At 45.8% G+C, this 27,341-nt stretch overlaps 1 protein-coding gene across 1 annotated transcript in view; it reads right to left on the minus strand.

Annotated features, from left to right (window-relative positions):
- Positions 1–27,341, minus strand: part of CHMP1B (charged multivesicular body protein 1B) — a 50,099-nt gene that overhangs the window by 22,326 nt on the left and 432 nt on the right. Inside the window, exon 2 of the mRNA XM_029606540.1 lies at positions 17,918–18,015. Within this exon, the coding sequence (XP_029462400.1) occupies positions 17,918–18,015 (98 nt within the window). The remainder of the gene's footprint in view (positions 1–17,917; positions 18,016–27,341) is intronic.

Here is a 27,341-nt window from a genome sequence, read left to right on the forward strand (position 1 = left end):
AGTTTATAGCAGTCAGAAAATGTGAAGAAACATGTTGCCTCATTTTCCTATCCCTATGTTGAAGCAGTGGTCCCAAACACATTTGGAGCTGCATAAGAAAGCAATAATTGAGGGGGGGGAAGCCCCATACTGCCACTCTGGGGTAAGACTATAATACATTATCTATAATCATGAGAAGAAATTTAGTCATATCTATTAATGTATTTTCATTGAATTCTGCAAGAATCGTGGGTTTATGCCATCATACCAGCAGATGGAGACTGAGAACCAAAACTATTCAGAGACATTATCATTGGTATAAGGAGTGGTATAGATTAGATATTTAATAGTATCTTTATATCAAAGCAATGGACTAAAGAAAATGTCGTCCCCCCATGAAAACAAAATTATCACATTAAAACTTCCTAACAGGAGAGAACCTCTCCCCTTTTCAGATCTCCGTTAGGGACCAGAAGGGAAGAAAATAATAAAATTGTTTCATGACTTCTGCTATGGACCTGGACCACACCTTGCTTGCCACCTGCCCTGAATCTCAGTCTGGAAAACGGTTACTGTCTGCTCGTTGCCAGCACTGACTTTTGCCTGTGTCACTCTCAGTCCACTCTTGAGGGACCCACGCCTAAATTCTGCAAGCCCCTGTAACCCAAGGGCTGAACCTGTCCCAATAAATCGTGTCTGCCAGCTGTCGGCATGGGTCTAGGGGGTTTGCCTACTAGGCTGTGTCAACCATGCCACAGACCAAGGACTCAACACCAGTGACACCAACAGGCTCCGTCCCTGTTTGTCCACAAATGCTACCATTGTGGCTTTGACTGAAAGCACCAGCTTAAGTATCTGACACCTTTCTGAGTAAAGACCAAAGCAAAGAATTAATTTAGTTTTTCTGCTATAGCCTCATTTTCCTTGAGTGCCCTTTAACCCTTTGGACACCTCAAGGTTCAACCAACTCCTCACTGGCTTCTTGCTTTGAATATTCTTGAAGTTCTTACTTTGAAGTTTTCCTCTCTGGGAATTTTTCCTCTGGGAAGTTTTTTTAAATTCTTTTTTGGCCTGCCTTATTAATGCTTTACATCTAATTTGCCAGTGTTTGCTTTTTGCTATTTTCATTGTTTGGATCCACCTTCCAAGTTTTGAAGGGCATCTTTTTGGCTTTAATAGCCTCTTTCACCTCACCATTTAACCATACTGGCAGTCATTTGGTCCTCTTTCTTTCTTTTTTTAATGAACGGAATACATCTAATATGGGCTTTCAAACAGCATCCATGCTGCAGGCAAATTTAACTTTGCAACTGCTCCTTTTAGGTTTTTTGTTTTCAATTTCCTTAGAGTCAGTTATCCTTTTTAAAGTTAAATGCTACTGCTGTAATTTTCTTTAATGTCCTCCCTTCGATGATTATGTTAAAAGCAAATTTGCTTACCGTAAATGGTGTTTCTGTAGATAGCAGGATGAATTAGCCATGCTGTCATGGGATCTGTCAATCAGGTCCGGGAGGCGGAGCTTGTCAAAGCAGAGATCAGAGCTTTGCTCTCTGCGGCTGCGCGTGTGTTCCCACGCAGGAAAGTAACGGAATCTCCTCAGTCTGTGATTAAGCCTTAGTGTAGTCGAAGACTTGGTGACTGCCAGGGAGGAGGGTGGGTCAGCATGGTTAATTCATCCTATCTACGGAAATACCGTTTACGGTAAGCAAACTTGCTTTTTCCCGTCGATACCAGGGCTGAATTAGCCATGCTGTCATGGGAGTCCCAAGCTCCTGATCACGTTGTTTTGATATATGTTTGTACGTGATCTTTGACAGTGTGGCGGTCACCATGGACAGGAGGACAGATTGCAGGATTGCTTGCCCTATCTTCACATCCGTGGCTGCTTGTTGATCAAGGCAGTAGTGAGATGTGAAGGTATAGAGCGATGACCATGTAGCTGCCTTGCAAATGTCTATGGGTTGCACATTCCTTAGGTGTGCCAATGAGGCTGCTACTGCTCTGACTTGGTGAGCTTTCGGCTGTGAATGTGGTTGTAGTTTCTGTTTATAGTAACAGAATTTGATGCACTGTGCTATCCAGCTGGAGATGGTGCGTTTAGCCACTGGTAATCCAGGTGCCTTTGGGTCAAAGGAGACAAAGAGTTGAGAAACACGGGAGTCCGAGTTTGTCCTTTCTTTGTAGTATGCTAAAGCTCTTTTACAATCTAATGTATGCAGTAATTTTTCCCTATCATTTGCATGAGGTTTAGGGAAAAAGGTGGGTAATTCCATGGTCTGATTGAAATGAAATTGAGAAACCACTTTTGGTAGGAAGGATGGGTGAGTTTGGAGGACTACCTTTTGGTGACGAAATTGTAAATATGGAGAATAATGGACCAAGGCCTGCAATTCACTAACTCTTTGGGCTGATGTTACTGCAACCAAGAATACCACTTTCCAGGTGAGGTATTTAATATGTGCAGAGTCCATGGGTTCAAATGGGGAAAGCATGAGCTGTTCCAGAACTATGTTGAGGTTCCATGGAACTGGAGGCTTGGAGATCGGAGGACGAATATGAGTTAGCCCCTTAATGAAGCGAGATAGTAAGGGGTGATTGGATAAAGGAATATTGTTAACTGGTCTATGATATGCCCCTATGGCACTGAGATAAACTCTGATGGGTGATGTTGCTAGACCAGCTGCATATATAGTGTATGAAGATAATCAATGAGCAACTCAGGTGAGCAGTCCAATGGTGGTACCCCTTTGGAAGTGCACCAGGTAGAGTAACGTTTCCATTTATAGCTATAATGTTTCCTTGTGGAGAGTTTCCTGGATTCTAACAAGATGAATTGTGCCGAGGTGGAAACTCCCTGTTCTGTTAGAAGGAGCCTCTCAATCTCCATGCTGTCAAGTGGAGAGATGAGTGTAGCAGGTGTAGAAGCATCCCTTGATCTTGGCAGAGAAGATCCTGGCGATTTGGTAATCGAATTGGATCCATGATGGATAGTCTGAGAAGGAAACTGTACCACGGTTGCCTCGGCCAAGCCGGGGCTATGAGTATCAGTTGAGCTTTGTCTGCTATGCACTTTTGAATTGTCCTTGTTATGAGTGGTATTGGAGGAAAGGCGTATAGGAGGCCTGTCATCCACGGGATGAGGAAGGCATTTGAGCGATCCTGAATTGGCTTGGTCTTATCGAGCAGAATTTGGGAACTTGAGCATTGATCTCTGTTACAAAGATGTATTGAAGGTGTCCCCCACTGCATGAATATGTCCTGGGCTATTTCTGTATTGAGTGCCCATTCGTGAGGATGAAAGATGCGGCTTAGTCTGTCCGCTCTTGTGTTTGCAATTCCTGGTAGGTAAGTTGCCTGAAGATGTATGCAACTTCGGTGAGCATGTTCGAAGATTGTCAACGTCTCCTTGCAAAGGGACCATGAACCGGACCCTCCTTGTTTGTTGATGTAAAACATCACAACTTGTTTGTCCATGTAGATCATGACCGTGCATCCTCTCAGGTGGTCTTGGAACACTCATAATGCATTGCGAATCGCTCTGAGTGCCAGTAAATTTATTTGCAGGTTCTGTTCCAAGATTGTCCATAACCCTTGTGTTTCGTAAATCTCGAGGTGTGCACCCCAGCCCTTGCGAGACACATCTGTGGTTAATACTGCGTTGAGAGGGGGGGAACTGAACAATGCTTCCTTGGATAGGGTGGAGTTTAGGAGCCACCATGTTATGTCTTTCCTTATCTCTGAGGTCAACGATATCTTTTGTGTCAATGGTTGCGAGTGTTGTTTCCATTGATGTTTCAAGCCCCATTACAGGCATCTCATGTGTAGCCTGGTGTTGGGAACCATGAAATTCGCCACTGCCATGTGGCTGAGGACTACTAAAACCTGTCTCGCTGAAGGTCTCTGAGAATGGTTCAAGGTATGTAACAGAAGATGGAATTGTGATATTCTGTCACTTGGTAGGTATGCCCTTTTGCACGTAGTGTCCAGGCATGCTCCTATGAACTGTAACTGTTGTGTTGGTTGTAGGTGTGATTTCTGAAAATTGATCACCAATCCTAATTCTTGCAAGCATTGTATCACTCGATGGAGGTGTTTGAGTAAGATGTTTGGAGTTGGGGCAATTATGAGCCAATCGTCCAGATATGGAAAGATTGTTATACCTTGTTGTCTGAGATGAGCCGCCAACACCACTACCATGCATTTGGTGAACACCCTGGGTGCAGCCGATAGTCCAAAAGGGAGAACTTTGTACTGATAGTGTTTATGCCTGTAGCGAAAGCATAGGTAACGCCATGAGGATGGATGGATTGGAATGTGTGTGTAAGCATCCTTGAGGTCTATGGAACACATCCAATCGTTGGTTTGAATCAGAGGAAGGATTGATTTCAACGATACCATTTTGAATTTCTCTTTGGTGAGAAATTTGTTCAATTCCCTTAGGTCTAGGATGGGGCGAAGGCCACCCGACTTCTTGGGTATGAGGAAGTATGGGGAATAAAATCCTACTGATTTGATCCCTGGGTAAATTTGTTGAATTGCCTGTTTGCGAAGCAAAGCAATTTCTTCCCCCAGTTGTGGTTGGAAGTTGTGCATCTTGAAAGTGGAAAGATGAGGTAATATGGGTTTTGTGACAAATTGGAGTTGGTAGCCGTAACGTACTATCTCCAAAACCATTTGATCGGATGTTATTCTCTCCCAAGCTGTCAGGCAGGAATGAATTCTGCCGGGTGGTGCTTGATAACTAAAGATGAAGTTGCTTTCACTGCGGTAGCCAGTTGTTGTGCCTTCTGTCTCTGATTACATGGTTTACCTCTTCGTTTGTTTGAGGTATTCTGTTGTGGAGCAGGACGCTGGTACGCAGGGTAAGTCTGTGTACGAAAGGACTGGTAAGATCTGTAGGATCTCCTGGCATAGGATTGCCTACAAGTAGATCCAATATAACCACGTGTGGTCGAATAGTTAGGATGTGATGTTAATGATTGTACTGCTAAAGCTTCTTCCTTTAGTTTTCCCACTGTGTCTTGAAATCGTTCTCTGAACAGATTATCTCCTGTACATGGGAGGTTTGTTAGTTTCTCGTGCAAATCTTCATGTATGGAACTTGAGCCTAACCATGCAAGTCTGCGGGCTGCAATGGCTGTTGCCGATGCCCTAGACGATGTTTCATATATTGACCTCAAAAGGTGACGAGAATACTCCTCCATGTCATGAAGAGGAGGAGGTATCTGATCCACAGTCAAGGAAAGCATATCCTTTACAGCTTGTATGCACTCATATAGAATTGATGGTGCATAATTCGGGCATTCAACATTGAATTATGGTATATTTTCCTCCCTTGGTGGTATATTTGCCTGGTGGGTATGAGGAACGTGACTGTTTTCTTAAATCTTTGCATCGCCAACTCTACTACAATAGAAGCATGAGGTAATTGTGGTACAGAGCACGGTGATGTTTTCCTCATACAGAATTTTATGTCCGTTTTCCTGGAAACTGCTGCGATAGCGTAAGGTGTTTCCCAGGATTTCTGTAAGACTGAATGCAGGAGCTCTTGTGGTGGAAGAGATGTTGGTTCCCCTGGAGTGTCAAAAAGTTTTAGGAGACCCAGGGTTTCAGACCTAGGGTCTGTCTTTTTGGACCTCTAGATGCAGTATTGTACCCAATTTTTCCAGAAACTTTGGGTATGCAAGGTCTTCCGGAGGGGAATACGGCTCCTGAGATTGTTCTTGCGGATCGGATGGGAATCCTGTAGATGATTATGGGGATGTTTGCGGTGAAGGAGAATCAAATGATGTACCCTGTTTATAATTTGGTGAAGCTGGTCGGTTTGCTATGGGAGATGTCAGAGGCTCCACCGACTGTTCTCTATTATTCTGCATCTTATGTTCTGGAGAACTGTCATCAGCAATATTAGTCATTTTGAATGATGACTGAAGAGTTTCATAAAAACCTGCTAAGGATTGGGACAATTGATAAAATGCCTCTTTTGTATGAGGGGGCATTATTGTACGATTGTCTGGTTCTTGTGATCCACATGCTTTAGGGGGCATTGGTGTGTTCTGAGGTAAAGTAGTGTATACTTTATGGTCTTTCCGTTTTTCATCGCATATTATGTCCCTTGAATCCTCTGAATCTGTAGAAGCAGTAGAGGAAGTAACTTGTATTACCTCTCTGTGAGAGAAGGTATTTGAAGTTGGTATATGAGATGATTTAGAAGTCAAAAGGCTTACTTCCCAAGTTGCACCTTTTTTTGCCGAGTTTTTGTGGTGGGAGCGTCGTGAGTGCTTATGATAATAGTGTGACGACGAGTCTGTATAACTCCTCCGTGAAGACAGTGATCGTTTTCTACGTTTTATTGTAAACTCTGTCGAATTATCTCTCGAAGAAAGGGAAGTACCTGAACGAGGTGAGGTTATTGATGGAGAGGCTGAAGAAGATCTGTGTGAGGGTCCACGTCTTCGTTTCAACTCATTTTGTAATACATGAGATAGGTGCTCATGTGTCTCATGCGCGGATTTGGATTTATGTGCAGATCTAGACTTGTGCGCATATCTTTCTGTGTCCGTACGCGCAAGAGTGATCAGCGCCAGAGACATCGGCGCTGATCACTCTGCGCACAGGGCACGGCGCCGTGCCCTGTGCGCAGAAATCTTCTGCACCGTGCGCACAGGGGCCTTCAGCCTTCAATGAGGCAAAAAGTTCCTGAGGTCTGTAGGCCCTTTGCTTCAGTGCTCTGGGTGACATCCTAGAGCAAAATTCACAATCTTCCCGATTGTGATCTGGTCCTAGGCATCGGTAACATCGGTCATGGCCATCCGTGACTGACATTACCTTGCCGCACTTACAGGGCTTAAACCCCAATTTTGACATATTTTGTTCTATTAATGCTGAAGAGAAGAATAGCTCCGCGTGCGATCCCGCGCTCAGAAAGAACAGACTGAGAGATTCCGTTACTTTCCTGCGCGGGAACACGCACAGCCGCAGAGAGCAAAGCTCTGATCTCTGCTTTGACAAGCTCCGCCTCCCGGACGTGACTGACAGATCCCATGACAGCATGGTTAATTCAGCCCTGCTATCGACGGGAAAAATTTGATTATGTTATGATCACTATTGCCAAGCGGTCCCACCTCAGTTATCTTGCACCAGATCCTGCATTGCAGTGAGGATTAGATCTAAAGTAGTCTCTCCTATAGTCAGTTCTAGGACCAGCTGTTCCATGAAGCAATCATTTTTGGCATCTGGAAACAATCTCCTCAGCATGCCCTGAAGAGACATTTTTCCAGTCAATTTATTATGGTAACTGAAATCTCCCATTGTTATTTGTATATATTTTTTTTATATGCAGCTCACACCTTTTCATTGGTAGCTCAATGAGAGATATTCAGATACAGTAGGTATTTCCCTATCCCCCGAGGGGAAACATTAAGTAGTCTACTTACAAAATTGCATTAAAAAAGAGGCATAAATCGCACATTTAAAAATATACAGTAAAGAAGAGAGGTGTGTTTAGGGATTATCAGGGAGGATACCCGCTAACTCTCATTGGGTTGAATGGGTAGCATCAAAAGACTCAGCACTGCCACTCCTTGGCTTTGTAGCTCTACAAAGGGGCTGTGGTTTATCTCAAAATTTGCTCACTTTGGAGAAACACTGCTTTTCCAGTTCATAACTACTGGCCTCTCTGAAGCAACCAGGACCTTTATTAATGTGGGAAGACAGGCAGACTCTACCCTCTGGGAGTCTGAGGCTTAGATGCCTCCAAATTCTAGCCAAACAGTAACATCCCCTTGAAGGGAAGCTTGCAGAGGTAGGTCTTAGATGCAATATCTGCCAAACAGTTACACAGCTGCAGCAGCTTCCACTCTGAAACAGCAGAGGCCATCGACCAAGAGGAAATTAAAGGTCATACAAAGCATCTGCCAAAAAGATAGCTCCCTATTCTAACCAGGCTGTCTCTGGACTCAGCACAAAATGGCCTAAGCCACATATCTTCCACAAATGGCAGACTGCAGAGCCAAACCACAACAGAGAAGGTCCATTTAAAAGGGCACAATCTTTCTATACTGTGGATTAAGAGTCATACCACTTTCCACCAGAATAGCGGTCTTGCGAGTAAGCAGATACCAGACCATCCACTTGAGGGACCTGAAAAAGACTTTCTGCCTTATGCAGGAAAAGGATAAAGCTTATTCACTGCCTTGCTCCCTTTGATACCTCCCCTTTAGGGGACTCCCACTCTGACAAGTCCATGTGCCTCAATGCTTTATGGAGAGGAAAGGACTTCAGTCTTTGGATTCCCTTGAGGATAGGGTTTCCCTCAGGAGCCTCCTCCATATTAAAGCTGACATATGAAGAGAAGAAACAACCTGGGAAATAAGGGAAGAAAGCTCCTACTTCTGAAAAAGCTTGATGACTGAAGAGCCCTCTCCTTCAGAGGAACACGCATCCTCCACAGAGCTCAGGAGGCTGTCTCAGACCTCTCCTCCACCAAGCTCAGGAAAGATTCCAGGGAGGTAGGTCCCACCACCAAGGCCAAAACTTCCCTCGTCATCCTAGGACATATGGCCAGCAGAGAGGAAACTTTAAGAAAAGACTTAGTGCATGTATTGTCCAAGTCCCTTCCCTCACAAGGTTTCTGAATAGTACAGCAAGCCTAGTGTACAACCATCACAAAATCTGATGAGAAAAGCCCCTGGAGCATAAGAAGGCCCCTGAAGAAGCTAATAGAACCCCCCCCCCTCCGCCAGGGTCCAACTCCGGAGGGCCACAAGGCTCCAAATGGGAAAGGCCAGAAACCACAATACAAGGAGACTAACCATGAAGGGAATCCCAGAAGGTTGCCAATCCTGCTGCTGAATGGTCTCAAGGTGGTAGATCCCCTCATCACAATGTATTTGTTTGTTCTGGGGAGCCATAAAACTTTTGCTGGATCCAGAGGGAGGCAATGAGCCCCCATCATAAATGGAGTATAAGTAATCAACTGTACTAGACATGCACTGGTTCCCACACTGGCAACTACGCTTGCCCATCATTTTCAGTAGACAGCCTTCTACCCTTGCTGGCAAAGAGAAAAATAAAGCCCGAAGACACTGGAGTTCCCAGACCAGCGAGAACAGGAGAATCAAGATGATTGATGTGCTGTCCCAGAGACCCTGTGAGCAAAATTCAGCTGGATCTGGCAAAGGGCCAATCTACTCTCACTTTGCAGACCTTGAGCCACCTTCCTCTAGCCATGGCTGTAGCTTCTTTGCTGTGCTACAGGCCTAGTTTTATTCTTTTCTAAACTTTTTTTTATGGAGAAATTTCTTACCTGATAATTTTGTTTTCCTTAGTGTAGACAGATGGACTCAGGACCAATGGGTATAGTGTACTCCTGATAGCAGTTGGGAGACGGAGTCAGATTTCAATCTGATGTCAGTCTACATATACCCGTGCAGGAAGTGCAGCTCTTCAGTATTCTCCTCAAAAAGCAATTGTGGATATGTGCGTGTTTTAATAACTTGATTAACTTGGTCTGGTTGAATTGATTTCCAACTGGAGACCGCCAGTGCACTCAACCGAAAAAAGTGCCGACACCCGGCAACTATGGGTGTCGTCAACTAGGGGTAAAGTCTGCCTTACCCGTGCTTGTCTTGCTCTCGGGGATTGTCACCCGAGGTTTCTGGATTTTGGGGCAGCTGTGGGCGGGATAATGAGTCCATCTGTCTACACTAAGGAAAACAAAATTATCAGGTAAGTAATTTCTCCATTTCCTAGCATGCAGCAGATTGACTCAGGACCAATGGGATATACAAAAGCTACTCCCCAACCGGGTGGGAGGCTGCCCGTGGCCCACTTACTACTGCCCTTGCAAATGCTGTGTCCTCCCGGGCCTGAACATCCAGGCAATAAAACCTCGAGAAGTTGTGAATGGAGGACCGTGTTGCCGCCTGACAGATCTCGGCGGGTGACAGCATTCTGGTTTCTGCCCAGGACACTGCCTGGGCCCTTGTGGAATGGGCCTTGACTTGTAGAGGTGGAGGCTTCCCTGCCTCTACGTCAGCTGCCTTGATTACTTCTTTGATCCAGCGGGCAATGGTTGCTCGCGAGGCCGCTTCCCCTTGTTTCTTCCCGCTGTGAAGGATGATTAGGTGGTCCATCTTTTGTATGGATTCCGATCTTTCCAGGTATTGGACTAGGAGTCTGCCGACGTTAAGCTGGTGAAGGCGGCATGAGTCTTCCGGAGTCCTTATGCTTATCTGGCGATGGCAGCGAGATGGTTTGGTTTATTTATTTATTTTTAATTTTTATATACCGGAATTCCTGTATACAATACAAATCAATCCGGTTTACAATAAACAATAAGTTACCCTGGTTGGAGCGGTCCGACCTGGGCTTATTACAAGGAACATTGAAAAGTAACAATAAACCATTTAACATTATTCGTATTTTGAAACAATACGTGTGTTCAACTTTTTACAAGGAACTTTGAATAGCGATACCGAGTTTAGATAGAAATGAGAAACCACCTTCGGAAGGAAGGAGGGGACAGTGCAGAGCTGTATGGATCCCGGTGTGAGTCTAAGGAACAGTTCCCTACAGGATAGCGCTAGAAGCTCGGAGATGCGACGGGCTGAACATATTGCCACTAGGAATGCAATCTTCAAGGTCAGGAGATGTAGTGACAGACCATGTGTAGGTCTGAAGGAAGCTCCCGCTAGGAAGTCTAATACTAGATTGAGGTTCCATAGGGGCACCGGCCACTTTAGTGGTGGTCGGATTTGCTTGACCTCTCTCAATAAGTGGGAAACGTCTGGATGGGATGATAGACTGATGCCGACCACTTTGGCTCTGAAGCAGGCCAGCGCAGCCACCTGAACCTTGATGGAGTTGACAGACAACCCCTTCTTCAAGCCGTCCTGCAGAAATTCCAGGACCATGGGGATTTTGATTGTCTGCGGAAGGATGTTGCGGTCCTCACATCAGGCTTTGAATACTCTTCATATTCGTATGTAAGTTAGAGACATGGAAAACTTGCGTGCTCAGCGCAAGGTGTCAATCACTGCCCCAGAGTATCTGCTCTTCTTCAGGTGAGTCCTCTCAATGGCCAGACCATGAGAGAGAATGGAGTTGGGTCTTCGTGGAGGATCAGTCCTTGCTGGAGCAGGTCCACATGTTGAGGCAGACACAGAGGGTTCCCCGCCAGAAGTCTTCGCATGTCTGCATACCATGGCCTTCTTGGCCAGTCCGGGGCCACTAGAAGTACTAGTCTCCTGTGGTGTTATACCTTGCGGATGATCTGGCCCAGTAGTGGCCATGGGGGAAAAGCGTACAGCAGGTCTTCCTGTGGCCAGGTCTGGATGAGGGTGTCTATTCCCTGGGATTGTGGATCTCGTCTGCGGCTGAAGAACTTGGGCGTTGGACGGGGTTGCCAGAAGATCCATGGCTGGGGTTCCCCAGCGGTTTACTATCAACTAGAAGGCTGTGGTCAACAGCATCCATTCCCCTGGGTCTAGACTCTCTCTGCTGAGGTAATCTGCAGTGACATTGTCTTTCCCCACGATGTGGGTGGCTGAGATTTCTTGTAGGTTTGCTTCCGCCCACGCCATTAGGGGTTCTATTTCCAGGGACACCTGTTGGCTTCTGGTTTCTCCCTGGCAGTTGATGTAGGCAACTGTCGTGGCGTTGTCTGACATGACTGACAGATTCACCCCAGAGTCTGTGATTGAATCGTAGGCAGGCTAGTCTGACTGCTCGGGCTTCCCATCAGTTTATGTTCCATTGCCCCTGGGCAGTCAGTTCCTGGCAGTGGGGTCCCCACCCTCACAAATTCGCATCCATGGTGAGTAAGACCCAGATCAGTGGGGATAGTCTTACTCCCTTGCTCAGATGGTCTTCTTGTACCACCATTGGAGCTGGGTCCACACCTCTGCCGGTAGCCAGAGGCGAACGGAGTAGTTCTGAGATATCTGATTTCATCGTGACAGTAGGGAGCGTTGTAGTGGTCGCATGTGGGCCCTTGCCCATGGGATGACTTCTAGGGTTGATGTCATGAGGCCTAGGACTTGGAAGTAGTCCTATACCTTGGGGCAAGCACAGTTCAACAGTTTTCGCAACTGGTCCATCAATTTCCTTCTCCTTCTAGGGGGAAGAACGACCTTGTCTTGTTTGGTGTTGAACTGGACTCCCAGGTACTCTAGCGATTGGGAGGGCTGCAGGCAGCTGTTGGTTGTGTTGACGATCCACCTGAGATTCTGCAGTAGATTCTTGACTCTGGTGGTCGCCTGATAACTTTCCTCAGGAGATTTTGCCCTGATCAGCCAATCGTCCAGGTACGGATGTACGAGAATGATTCCTTCTTTCCTCAGTGTTGCCGCCACTAAAACCTTGATTTTGTGAATGTCCGAGGGGCAGTAGCTAGTCCGAAGGGTAGCGCCCGGAACTGGTAATGATGGTCCAGTATTACAAAGCATAGAAAGCGCTGATGGTCAAGATGGACCAGGATGTGGAGATAGGCTTTTGACAGATCCAGAGAAGTGAGGAATTCTCCCGGTTGTACTGCCCTTATGACTGAGCGTAGGGTTTCCATGCGGAAGTGCGGTACCCTCAGGTAGCGATTGACGGTTTTGAGGTCCAGGATGGGCTGGAACATTCCCTCCTTCTTGGGAACGATAAAATAGATGGAATAGTGACCAGAATTTTGTTGGTGCATGGGCACAGAGGTTATCGCCTTTAAGCTGAGTAGTTTTGTCAGTGTGGTTTCCACTGCCATCCTCTTGGAGGGGGAGTGGCACGGTGATCTCACAAATTTGTCTGGAGGGATACTGTGGAAGTCCAGCTAATATCCCTCTCGAATGATGGTTAGGACCCACTTTTCCAACATTATCTCGACCCATCTTTGGTAGAAGGGGGTAAGTCTGCCCCCTATGGCTTCTTACTGTGGATGGGTCTGTTGAATCTCATTGTGGGGTTCGACCGGGGCCTGAACCCGAACCAGCTCCCCTCTTGTTGTGTCTGATCTGAAAGGATTGGGCCCTGCCTGCAGGGTGAGGTGCTCGGTAGGTGTTTTTGTATGGTCTAAAACGCTGGACTCATCTGCCCTTGATCTTCGGGGGAGAGGGGCGATGGGTTTTTTTGTTCCTGTCCTCTGGTAACAGAGGTACTGGGATTCGCCCCATTTGTCGGCTAACTTCTCCAGTTCGCTTCCGAACAGAAGGGATCCTTTAAAGGGTATTCTCGTGAGTTTAGTCTTGGAGGTCGCGTCGGCTGACCAATTTTGGAACCAGAGTTGCTTTCTGGTTGCAACTATGGATGAGATGCTCCTGGCTGAGATGCGCAACAGATCAGAAGTCACATCCGTGAGGAAAGATATTGCTGGTTCTGTTTTGGCGGAAGTGGTTGCATATCCCTGGAGAGCAGCAAGCAGGCACGTGTCACCAAGGCACAGCAGGAAGCGATCTGCAGGGTCATGGCTGCCACATCTAATGACTGTTTAAAGATTGATTCCTGATGTCTGTCCTGGGTATCCTTGAGTGCAGCTCCTTCGACTAGGATGGTAGTGCGCTTTGAGATAGCACAGACCTTTGCGTCCACTTTGGGGAACCCTAGGAGCTCCTTGGCTGAGGGTTCCAGGGGGTACAGGGCTTCTAGGGCCCATCCTCCTTTGAAACTGGCCTCCGGGGCATTCCATTCCAGGTCAATCAGTTGTTGGATGGCCTGCAACATTGGGAAATAGCAAGAGGCCTGACTGAGACCAAACAAAACTGGGTTTGTCTTTGGCTCTGCTGCAGTACTTGCGCCTGGGATAGCCAGCGTCTTCAGGCTCAGAGACACGAGATCTGGTAACTCGTCTTTGGAGAAGAAGCGCATCATGGTTCGGTATGGTTCCATTCCTGGAGGGATTTCCCCTTCCTCCAGGGAATCTGACTCTTCCCCCGAGGTATCTATGTCCCCCTAAGGGGAGGCTTTTGCCCAGAGGAGGTACATCTCGGGGGCCAGAGAGGAGCCTGGAAGGTTTTGCTCTTCCGGTGGAGACTGTGGCTGTGTCAAAGGCGGTACCGATTGCACCTGGACGAAGGTTTGCAGCTCTTTGAAGAATTCCACCCAGGAAAAGGTCCCTGGATCTATATTGAATCCAGCGGCGTTCCCAGAGGGGCCCATCTGAGGAGCGGCCGAGCTGGAGATAGTGAGGTCTGGGGTACTATCATTAGTAGAGCCGGATTAGTCTACTGGCTGAGGGGGGGGCCTTGCCTCGGTTCCCCCCAGAGCCTCTTCGCACTGTAGGCACAGGGCAGAGGCCACTTCAGTTTGCACAGCTCTCAGGTGGCAGGCTGGGCAGAGGGTTTGTCCCTTGGCTTTCTTGGATGGTGGTGCCATGATTTGTGCGCGTGGAGTTGCTCAAAGCTCGTCTGTGCGTGTAGGTGTGCGCGCCGGGAGACTTAGTTGTGCACTCCGAGTGCGCCAACTATGCGCGTGCAGGCCGCTATTGCGCATGCCGCTGTGCGCAAGGACTATCTGTGTGCACGGCACAGATGTGCGCGCTGCTGTGGGCACATCTTTTTTGCGCCCGGCTCAGTTATGCGGACAATACAGCGATCAAGGGGGGGAAATGGCACAGACGACCACGCGAGCAAGATGGTGACCCCCTGGAGGGTCCCCACGCGGGAGGACCCTCGCACTGGATCGGGGTCTAGCCTGGACGGGGCTGCTCAACCCGATTAAACAGACGCCGGAAGAGCTATCTGTGCGGCTAGCTGAGCCTCGGAGACCGGAGACTTTAAGAAAGTTTTCTACTTACCTTGTCTCGGCGCTTCCTGGTCTCATGCCGGGCGGTCTCCGGCTGCGGGGGAAGAGGGAAAATACCTTCACCGCCGCCTCTCAGCCACTCTGGGGGCTAAGTCCATGCCGGGAACTGGCTACCAGACCGAGGCTTACCTCTGAGGGATCTCAGAAATCACCTTAGGAATTCTCGACTGGGGGAGGGACCCTTAGTTTTCACCGCAGGAGAGCGGGGCTCGTCTTGTAGAGGTAAAATTCTCTCTTCTTTGGTTTGGATTTTCTAACACTGTGCAAGCATGTGTGGTATCCCGAACTGCTAAGGAGACGGAGAAATACTGAAGAGCTGCACTTCCTGCACGAGTATATGTAGGCTAACGTCAGATTGAAATCTGACTCCGTCTCCCAACTGCTATCAGGAGTACACTATACCCATTTGTCCTGAGTCCATCTGCTACACACTATGAAATTTATATTTTTAACTTTAAGCTACAGCTAGAGACAAAGCCAGGAAAATGGAAGAATTAGTGAAAAGGGGGAAGAGGGGTGGTGGTGGGGAGGACCTCTCCTGTTCTTACCAGCAGCAATCCTAGACTCAACCAAAACCCAGAGGAACCTGAAGTCCCCTCTTAGGACCTCCTCAACCAAGCACTGCAAAGGGACCTAGAGAGCCAGAATCTGGAGGCCCGCTCAATTAGGGAAATGGCATGCCTCTGTCACATGGTAGGAGTTGCTCCTACCATGTGACAGAGGCCGGCAAATGGCACAAATAGCCTGTCACATGGTAAGGGCAAAGGGCCATTGGCGCCATTTTGATTACTGGCAGCAGACAGCCCAAGAGCAGGAGATTGCTCCCAGGACCCCTGCTGGACCACTGGGGAATTTCAGCAAGTTTTGGGGTGTTGCAATGAATTAAATTTGAAGGGTTGGGGTGGGTTTGGGTTTTTGTTTTTTTTGTTTGTTTGTTTTTTTTTTTAACACAACCCCATCTGCCCCCCCCCGGGTTTTGGGCTTCGTTTCGGCGGGGCAGACTAAATAAAATCGGCCTGAACCGCGGGAAAACGAAATTTCCTGCGGTGGGTCGATAACAAAGGCCGAACCAAAAGGTTCGGTCAAAAATTGAATCTGATTGGTGAATGAAAGAGGAGGTGGGCTTAGCCCTGTCCTCATTCACCAATCTTGGAAAAAAAAAAAAAAAAAAGACATCCCCTGAAAATAAGCCCCAATCATTTTTTCGGAGCTAAAAAAGAATAAGACCTGTCTTATTTTCGGAAAAACATGGTACCATCTTCTGCTGGAGACGAAGAATGCTGGCAAGTGCCTTGTCAGCTCCACTCTTCATACAAGTGTCATCACTTAAGAGTTTTGATTCTCTGTCTCCATCTGCTGGTAGGATGGAATAAACCCATACTAAGTGGATCAAGCAGAATAAATAAAATTCAATTATACAGGGGAAAGAAATAAGAGAGGTGGCAGAGAGCCTGGATTGAGGAGATGGAGATAAGCTTGTTTCTTTCCCCTCTCCACCAAAGCTGTTTGGGATCAGAGAAATAGCTAGACACACACTTTGAAAAACTATAATCTTTTGAAATTAAAAAAAATTCCAAACAGAAAATACAATTAATAAAGTGATATAAAACACAGTTAACTAATGTTACTCTGAAAAGTTTAATATTTTAAATGAGGTACAACACCATATGTAAGACTGAGTACATGGGCTTGAAAATACCACACACACAAATTCACTGCACACGCTTGGGCATAACATGAGAAGTGGTTCTCAAACCATCCTCAGGGATCACTCGCTCAGTCTAGTTTCCATGAATATGCATGAGATAGCTTTGCAAATTATAATCATGATATAATGCTCAGCATAGATGCAGACATCCATACTCTTGTTTCCATTTAATCGCCCCATCTCAGATGCTTGCCTAGGTGACATCAAATTCCTCCTATTGGTTGAGGACTGGAGACAAAGTCTCCTCTAAAACTTTAGCATTACTCCTGAGTCAGCAGGCTGTTCCTGCAACAGTAGTCACCTTCGCTCCCAGCTGCAGTTCAAATGCATCGCTTCCATGATGTACCAGAGACCTGGCAGGGCAGAACTGGCCCAGATGCAAACTATTGTCACTTCAGAATCAGCCCAACTCCCTCAGACCACTTTAAGGGACTGGCCACAGCGATCTGGCCCAGTGTTCCTCAAGTCCCAACCTAGCAAGGGATTCTGGGCCCAGGGAGGATCTCTTCAGTCTAGCATAAGACATGGCTCAGAAGGCTTAGAGAGGCTGCAGGGAGCAGGCAGGAAGCCAGCTATGCTAAAATCTGCTATATTTGATGGTGTTTTGTATCAGAGCTGCAAGGTGAGCTGCATTGTAAATAAATTTACACAGAAGAAAACAGCCAGACCCTGCCTCCTTATTCCTCCTGGCTGTTTCCTAAGCCGCTATGGCCGAAGTTATCACAGCTCATCATGCATCTTTTGAACTATAAGGCTGCAGAAATTCACACTATTAAAAAATAAAGCGCTACTGTGTCAGGTGCATACAAAACATATCACCTCACCACCAGTTAAAAAATGTACTGTCTGTTGAATTGTGGCAATAGTGGTAAAAACAGGGCAAGAGGTAGGGTAAAATAAACAGGGGTGCTTGAATCCCGGTTTTTAGTGTGCAAATTTGTATGCCCAACTACCCAGACTTGTAGAGCAGAGGTTCTTATCTCAGTCTTCAGGACACACTTAGTCAGCTTTGCAGGATATTCACAATGGATATGCAAGAGATAAATTTGCATGCAAATCTCTCTCATGCGTATTCATTGTGGATATCCTGAAAACCTGACTAGCTCATTGTATCCCAAGGACCGAGTTGAGACCTCTGCTGTAGAGGACCAAGGAAGAGACACACTAAAACTAAATTGGATATTTTGCTGGTGGTCAAGCTTGTAGAGCAGATAACTGTGCGATACCCATCAGCTACAGCAGTGTAGTTAGGAATAATTGTTCAGACTTGGTAAGCCAATTGGATTTTAACTGCCAGCACGGACTATGTATACCACTGTAAATCTTAAAAAAAAAAAAAAAAGTTAGCTCAATTGCAGACGTCGCTACTGCCTTCCAATCAGAATACAAAACAGTTTAATGAATTGCAGTTAAATAAACTGAAATCCCATAATCAAATTTCTTACTAACCTTCTTAATTTTGGCCTTCTCTAACTTCTCTTCTTTGTCACATTTTTTTGAGTTCCTGTTAAGTTCCTTTGCAGCAAACTTCAAGTTAAATAGGTTTTCTGCAACATGGGTTAAGGGAACTGAGATCTCTCGAATGCTTAAAAAAATGCATAAAATGTCACACAAATGATATATCACACTTATTCAATAGGTTCAAGTCAAACTTTATTCATTACAGAAAATCGTGTTCCTGTTGAGTAAGCCACACTGCTAGCAGCAGCTTATGAACAAACCTACACCAGTAAGTATGGGGAACAGGGAAAAGAAATCCATATGTCATGTATGGAGAGACAAACATACACCTTTATTTGCACAAGGATGGTGCAACATGCCTGGTTCATGCAATGTTTCAGTGCATTTGCTCTACCATTTCTCCAATTCTCTCTCTTTGCTGTATTTATATACTCAGTTATGTTTTCTGATTGTCATTTCACAAATCCAGATCAGTTATTCTCAATCCATGCATCCAAGAGAAATTGTGGGTGGGTCAGAAAATGACATTCCATTAAGGCAAATAACAGTTAAAGACAGATTTCAGCATGAACTTAAAGTCTGAGGAGATATACAACATTCATACTGAGGGCAAAGGGGAGGAAAGTTAAAAAAAAAAAAAAAAAACTGGAAAGATTTGGTTTCGTTGTGTATCCAGGAATGTATCCTGCAATGTTATCTTAAACCTATAAATGTATTTCTAACAAAAAATGACTGAAAAATCATAGGCTAGTCCATGATGTCAAAATGTAAGAGGACTATTTTTTTTGCTGAACACAAAATGTTAACGATACTAAAATGTATGCCTTATGGGTCCTCTTACTTTAAAGATTTAGCACTGTACTGAGCTTTTGGATAACCTTCAGATGAATCTTAAAATAACCCCTCATAATGACTTGCCTGTTATACATTTTCCAAGTATACCTTTATATTATCTGGAAACATTAAAATCTCTCTCCCTTAACAAAACGAAGGCTTTTTTTTTTTTTTAGCAGACATTCGAGGATAGGAAGTATCTGGCATACTCAATTTAATACATAATTCCGTCTGAAAGCTGAAAAGGTATTGTGTAAATGCTTTTTGTTTAATATAAGCGTTGCTTAATTTTAATGTGCAGAATTTACTGTATGTGGAATTTTTGTAACTCACCAAGAAACTTAGATCGCATGGGTTAAAAGTATTGTAAATAAAGATATGACATGTTAAGGGTTTTTTTTTTTTTTTTTTTAAGTGGACAGAGGACATTAGCAACTGCTAAATATTTACACCAAATTATACTTGCTGTTATGATCTGCAACTGCGGGTATACCTGCGAGTCACAGCACTCGCCCCCAAGCTACTCAGTCAATGCAGCAGGAATGCCACCGGATCCAGCTGCACATGCCGCCATGACTCCACAATCTGGCCCCTCCCATAGGCGGGTGCATAATAAGTGCACAGTGCAGGAAGACTCAAGAGTGGTACCTCCTGATAATGTCAGCCTCCTGCTCTATTTAAGCCCAAGCCCCACGGCAGTTCCTCACCTCAGCAACAGGTCTCCTGTAGCTTTTGCGTAGGGATCTGTAGTAGCCCAGCTTGTTCTGTTTTCCCACTAGAAGTTGTATTGGTATTTTAGGCCCAAGTAGAATATTTAGTGTTGCCTTTTCATGCACTGTTGTTGATGTTTGAGTTCTGGAAGCTAATGCTGTGTTGATATGGCAAGCTTGCTATACAGGTTCTGAGTTACTTTCTGCAGGGTTTCAGTATTACTTCACAAAGTGCCTCTTAATGCAGGGATTTTGTGTTACTACAAATGAAGTGAACATAAGAACATGCCATACTGGGTCAGACCAAGTGTCCATCAAGCACAGCATCCTGTTTCCAACAGTGGCCAATTCAGGCCAAAAGAACCTGGCAAGTACCCAAAAACAAAGTGGGGTAGATTTTAAAAGAAGCGCGATCAGCCTACTTTTGCTTGCGCATCAGACTCAAGCAAAAGTACGCTGGATTTTAGTAGATACGCGCGGAGCCGCGCGTATCCACTAAAATCCCTGGATCGGCGCGCGCAAGGCTATTGATTTTGTATAGCCGGCGCGCGCCGAGCCGCGCTGCGTAACCCGTTCCCTCCAAGGCCGCTCCGAAATCGGAGCGGCCTTGGAGGGAACTTTCCTTTGCCCTCCCCTCACCTTCCCCTCCCTTCCCCTACCTAACCCACCCGCCCGGCCCTGTCTAAACCCCCCCCTTACCTTTGTCGGGGGATTTACGCCTCCCGGAGGGAGACGTAAATCCCCGCGCGCCAGCGGGCCTCCTGCGCGCCGGGCCGCGACCTGGGGGCGGGTACGGAGGGCGCGGCCACGCCCCCGGACCGCCCCGGGCCGTAGCCACGCCTCCGTACCCGCCCCCAAAACGCTCCCGACACGCCCCCGAAACGCCGCGACGACCGGGCCCGCCCCCCGACACGCCCCCCTCCGAAAACCCCGGGACGTACGCGAGTCCCGGGGTCTGCGCGCGCCGGTAGGCCTATGTAAAATAGGCTTACCGGCTCGCAGGGCCCTGCTCGCGTAAATCCGGGCGGATTTACGCGAGCAGGGCTCTTAAAATCCGCCCCAGTATGTTCAATGTTACTGTTGCTAGTAATAGCAGTGGCTATTTTGTAAGTCAACTTAATTAATAGCAGGTAATGGACTTCTCGTCCAAGAACTTATCCAATCCTTTTTTAAAACACAGCTACACTAACCACATCTTCTGGCAACAAATTCCAGAGTTTAATTGTGCGTTGAGTGAAAAAGAACTCTCTCTTATTAGTTTTAAATGTGCCACATGCTAACTTCATGGAGTGCCCCCTAGTCTATTATCCGAAAGAGTAAATAACCGATTCACATCTACTCGTTCTAGACCTCTCATGATTTTAAACACCTCTATCATATCCTCCCCTCATCCATCTCTTCTCCAAGCTGAACAGCCCTAACCTCTTTAGTATTTCCTCATAGGAGAGCTGTTCCATTCCCTTTATCATTTTGGTCACCCTTCTCTATACCTTCTCCATCGCAATTATATCTTTTTTGAGATGCGGCGACAAGAATTGTACACAGTATTCAAGGTGCAGTCTCACCATGGAGCGATAGAGGCATTATGACATTTTCCGTTTTACTCACCATTCCCTAATAATTCCCAACATTGTTTGCTTTTTTGACTGCCGCAGCACACAGAACCGATGATTTCAATGAGTTATCCACTATGACGCCTAGATCTCTTTCTTGGGTGGTAGCTCCTAATATGGAACCTAACATTGTGTAACTATAGCATGGGTTATTTTTCCCTATATGCATCACCTTGCACTTATCCACATTAAATTTCATCTGCCATTTTGATGCCCAGTTTTCCAGTCTCACAAGGTCTTCCCGCAATTTGTCACAATCTGCTTGTGATTTAACTACTTTGAACAATTTTGTATCATCTGCAAATTTGATTACTTCACTTGTATTTCTTTCCAGATCATTTATAAATATATTGAAAAGTACGGGTCCCAATACAGATCCCTGAGGCACTCCACTGCCCACTCCCTTCCACTGAGAAAATTGTCCATTTAATCTTACTCTGTTTCCTATCTTTTAGCCAGTTTGTAATCCACAAAAGGACATCACCACCTATCCCATGAATTTTTACTTTTCCTAGAAGCCTCTCATGAGGAACTTCTGAAAATCCAAATATCGGTTCACCTTTATCTACATGTTTATTAACTCCTTCAAAAAAGGGAAGCAGATTTGTGAGGCTAGACTTGCTTTGGGTAAATCCATGCTGACTTTGTTCCATTAAACCATGGCTTTCTATAAGTTCTGTGATTGATATTTAGAACTGGTCTATAGTTTCCCAGATCAACCCTGGAGCTCTTTTAAATATTGGGGTTACATTAGCCATCCTCCAGTCTTCAGGTACAATGGATGATTTTAATGATAGGTTACAAATTTTTACTAATAGGTCTGAAATATTTTAGTTTCTTCAGAACCCTGGTGTGTATACCATCCGTTCCAGGCGATTTACTATTTTTCTGTTTGTCAATCAGGCCTACCACATCTTCTAGGTTCACCGTGATTCGGTTCAGTCCATCTGGTACAGATACCTCCCCAAGCTTCTCTTCAGTAAACACCGAAGCAAAGAAATAATTTAATCTTTCTGCGATGGCCTTATCTTCTCTAAGTGCCCCTTTAACCCTTCGATCATCTAATGGTCCAAATGACTCCCTCACAGGCTCTCTGCTTCGGATATATTTAAAAAGTTTTTACTTTGAGTTTTTGTCTCTATGGCCAACTTCTTTTCAAAATCTCCTAGCCTGTCTTATCAATGTCTTACATTTAACTTGCCAACGCTTATGCATTATCCTATTTTCTTCTGTTGGATTCTTCTTCCAATTTCTAAATAACATAATTAGAATGTTTTCCCTACACTGAGAAGAGGAAGAGATTTCCAGTTCAGCCCAGCCAGACATTTCAGAACTTAACTTCAACCAATGAAGTATGAATTTAATTTAATTGATAAATGTAGGAAAATCCCAAGAAATACTTTTCACAATCTCCAGTGACATGATTTCTGAAACATATATATATTTTACAAAAAGTTTAATATTTAAGAGTCTGATTTTATATTCCACCTTGCAAGCACTTCAGATTACATTCACATAAAGTAGGCATTTTTTCTTGTCACCAGAAAACTTGTAATCTAAGTTTGTATGAGAAGTAAAGGAAAGTGAAGTGATTTGCCCAAGGTCACAAGGAATAGCAGTGAAATTTGAACTCTGGCTTCACTAGTTCCTAGCCCAGTGCTCTAACCACCAGGCAACTTCTCAACTTTGATGTCTAAGTATGTGATTTTACAAGATTGTTTTGGGAAAGGTGGTGGCGGGTGTTGCGGTCCCGGTCGCTAGGCTAGCGACCGGGTCCTTACCTTTCTGCTGCCTCTCCCGGTCTCGCCGCGTTCCGTTGCTCCTGGGGCCTGCAGGGCCGCATGGCAGCGTCTCTCTCCATGTGGAGACGCTGCCGAGGGACGACTCAGACTCCTCCCACTGCCAGGCAACGCGCGCGCGCGAGCAGGGGGCTCTTAAAGGTCCAGCACCCGGAAGTGCTGAACCGCCCCGTTCCTGACGTCAGACGCTGGCCGGCTATTTAAACCAGCGTCTGACTTCCTTGCTTTGCCTTTGCAACGAGGTCACTCTACTGTGTGCTTAGTTGCTTCCCAGCGTTGCTTTCAGCCTTGGTTCCTGCTTGTTCCAGCCGTGCCTTGCTTCCAGCTCCGGTTCCTGCTTGTTCCAGCCGTGCCTTGCTTCCAGCTCCGGTTCCAGCTTGTTCCAGCCGTGCCTTGCTTCCAGCCCTGGTTCCTGCTTGTTCCAGCCGTGCCTTGCTTCCAGCCCTGGTTCCTGCTTGTTCCAGCCGTGCCTTGCTTCCAGCTCCGGTTCCAGCTTGTTCCAGCCGTGCCTTGCTTCCAGCCCTGGTTCCTGCTTGTTCCAGCCGTGCCTTGCTTCCAGCTCCGGTTCCAGCTTGTCCCAGCTGTGCCCTGCTTCCAGCTCCGGTTCCAGCTTGTCCCAGCCGTGCCCTGCTTCCAGGTCAGGTTCTGTTTGGTCCTGCTGTGCCTTGGCTCCAGCTCTGGGCTCTACTTGCTGTCTACATATCCTGACTCCAGCTCCGGTTCCTGATTCTCCTTGTCTTCTGCCAGCCACGAACCTTGGTCTTCTTCACGATTCTCCTTTGTCTTCAGCCAGCCACGAACCTTGGTCTTCTTCACAATTCTCCTTTGTCTTCAGCCAGCCACGAACCTTGGTCTTCTTCACGATTCTCCTTTGTCTTCTGCCAGCCTCGAACCTTGGTCTTCTTCACGATTCTCCTCGTCCTTCAGCCAGCCACAGACCATGGACTCATTCACGATTCTCCTAAGTCCCAGCGACTCGGACCCCTACGGGCTCCTCCTGGGGGGGTCTTGGGTTTCCAGGGTGAAGACGCCATCAGTCCGCTTCAGCTGAGTGCCGCCTCCCGGCTTATTAACTTCTGTGGACGCTGTCCACCTCAGCCGGCCCAAGGGTCCACTATTGACTTTACTCATAACATAACAGCGGGGGAGATAATGATTGGTGAGTTTAATTATAAATATCTCAAGGGTGGAATCTATAAGCCAGAAAATTAGGTAGGGAGGAGGGAACAAGACTGAAGGAGCTAGGGAACTTGTTCTCAAACCTATTTAGGGGACCCCAAGATATTCAAGTTTTCAGGATATTGCAATGAATAAGCTTGTGTTGAAAAAAAGGTCAGGATTGCTTCATGGCCTATGGATAAGTAATGGCTCACTGGCTCTGTGTTCATTTTATATCTTTTCAGCTACTATTGCAGAAAGATCTAAAGCACTGCAGCCTGAAGATTGAAAAAGAAAGAGGGAGAAACAAGGAGTGGTGAAGAAGGGAGCCAAATAAAGGATGGCTGCTGGGCAGGAGTCTGAGGGCAGAAAAAGAGTGGGTTGCTGTTACTGGGCAGAGGGATGAAGAAGAGGGGACTCCTGCTGATGGGCAAGGGGTTTGGGAAAGAGAGAACAGGTGCTGCTGGGCAAGGGAACTGCGGGGGGGGGGGGGGGGAAGAGAGAAAAGGACTCATTAGGCAGGGGGTTGTGGGATACAGAATGCTGCCATTAGGCAGGATACTGCTGCTGCTTCATAGAAGGAGAGGGATGCCGCTGGGCAGGGAGTGAGATGGAGAGGGGGAAGCTGCTAGGCAAGGGATGGGTAGTAGATAGGGGATTGCTGCTGGTCAAGGTCTAGGTGGGAGAGAGAGGAGGGATGCTGCTGGACAAGGAATGGAGAGGGAGAAAGGGGAAAGGAATGGGTGGGGAGAATATAAGATTTGCCATAATGGGTCAGACTGAGGGTCCATCAAGCCCAGCATCCTGCTTCCAATAGTGGCCAACCCAGGTTACAAGTATCCAAACATTAAATAGATCCCATGCTACAAATGCCAGTAACAGCAGTGGCTATTCCCTAAGTTCAACCTAATTAATAGCAGTTTATGGACTTCTCCAGGAACATATCCAAACCTGTTTTAAACCCAGCTATACTAACTTCCCTAACCATATCCTCTGGCAACAAATTCCAGAGCTTAATTGTGCACTGAGTGAAAAAGAATTTTCTCCAATTTGTTTTAAATGAGCTACTTGCTATCTTCATGGAGCGCCCCCTAGTCCTATTATCCGAAAGAGTAAATAACAGATTCACATTTACCCATTCTAATCCTCATGATTTTATAGACCTTTATCATATCTTCCCCAGCTATCACTTCTCTAAGTTGAACAGCCCTATCCTCTTTAGCCTTTCCTCATAGGGGAGCTGTTCCATCCCTTTTATCATTTTGGTCACCCTTTTCTGTACCTTCTCCAGTACAACTATATCTTTGAGATTCAGCGACCAAAATGGCACACAGTATTCAAGGTGTAATCTCACAACGGAGCAATTATAGAGGCATTATGATAGTCTCCATTTTATTCATCATTCCCTTCCCAACACAGCACATTGAGCCAAACATTTCAATATATCAACTATGATGCCCAGATCTTTTCCCTGGGTGCCAATTCCTAATACAGAATGTAACATGGGTTATTTTCCCCTATATGTATATGTATGACCTTGCACTTTTCACATTAAATTTCATCTGTCATTTGGACGCTCAATCTTTCAGTATCAAAGTCCTCTTGCAATTTATCACAATCCACATGCGATTTAACTACTCTGAATACTGGTAATGAATTTTGTGACACCTGCAAATTTGATCACCTCACTCATCATATCCTTTTCTGAACATTAATAAGCATCAGTCCACGTACAGATCCCCAAGGCGCTTCACTGTTTACCTTTTCCCACTGTGAAAACTGACCATTTAATCCTACTCTGTTTCCTGCATTTTAACCAGTTTGTAATCCACAAAAGGACACTGTCTCTTATCCCATGACTTTTTAGTTTTCTTAGAAGCCTCTCGTGAGGGATTTTGATAAATGCCTTTTGAAAATGCAAATACACTATACCTACCAATTCACCTTTATAAACGTTTATTAACCCATTAAAAAGAATGTAGCAGATTTGTGAGGCAAGACTCCTTTTTAGTAAATCCATGACTGTGCCCCATTAAACTATGTCTATCTATATATTCTGTGATTTTGCTCTTTATAATAGTTTCCAAAATTTTTCCCAGCACTGAAGTCAGGCCCCCTAGCCAACAAGTACAATAGACTCAAATTATTACCAATAAGTCTGAAATTTCATTTTTCAGTTCTTTCTGAACCCTGGGGTGTATACCATCCAGTCCAGGTGATTTTCTACTCTTCAGTTTGTCAATCTGTCATGTGATTTGGTTCAGTTCATCTTAATCACCACTCTTGAAGACAGTCTCTAGAACGGGTATCTCCCCAAAATGGCAGCAAAGGATTAACTTAGGAAAGATAAGGCCATTGCAGAAAGACTAAGTGCTCCTTTAACCCCTCAATCATCTAACAGTCCAACCGAATCCCTAGAAGACTACCTGCTTCGAAGAGAGAGGGATACAGTACAAATGATAGGGAAATTGTAGGTGGGGGGGGGGGGGGGAAGAAAGAGGGAGATGCAGGGCACAGATTGGATGGGGAGAAAGGGAAGGAGTGGAGAGAGAGTGGAAAGGTGGATAGGAGGGGGTGCTTTGCTGGAGCTGTTACCTCTATTTTGACAGCTGTGCCTTTGCTGCCAAAGGAGAAAGTATATTGTTGGAACATACAATGGTAAGTTAAGGGGGTGGGGGGTGGAGAGCACAATTCTGTATAACCACCAAGGGGCCAGAGAAAGCAGCTCAAAGTGCAGCCAGCCAGCCTGAAGAACATTATGGCTTTTACATTGTACTCCAAAACACACGATGGGGAGAATTTGTAATTTTCCATGTGGAATTAGTTAAACTGAATAAGTAGAATATATATTTAAATACAAGTGAATCATTATAACACATCCGAACTTGGTGAAACCTGTTCCCATCTGCTCAGGTCTAGAGTTCCTCAGTGATTTGTTCTATTTTTAAACCTCAGTCGTCCGACGTAAGGACAATATCACGTGAGCTGAGGTGTCACAGTTTCGATAGCAGGTAAGGCTTCGCCTTTACTACTTTCCTCTTTTGTTGTCGGTCCTGCACAACACACTAATAGCCTTATACAGATGCATAAATTAGATCACCACGTTACCAGCTCAAAACTCTCTCTTTAGGGAAATTGATGTTTTTTGTAAGCGTAACCTGGATTCTTCCAGACACCATTCTGAAAGAAAACAGGACCACTCCAGACAAAACGCCTCAACATCAAAAGTTCAAAATGCTTTTGCAAAGGCAAGGATATTAAGAATGAAACCCTGTGAAACCAGAAACGGGACCCTGAA

The sequence above is a fragment of the Rhinatrema bivittatum genome, chromosome 6 (assembly GCF_901001135.1).
Source record: "Rhinatrema bivittatum chromosome 6, aRhiBiv1.1, whole genome shotgun sequence".
In the NCBI taxonomy this organism is placed as follows: domain Eukaryota; kingdom Metazoa; phylum Chordata; class Amphibia; order Gymnophiona; family Rhinatrematidae; genus Rhinatrema; species Rhinatrema bivittatum.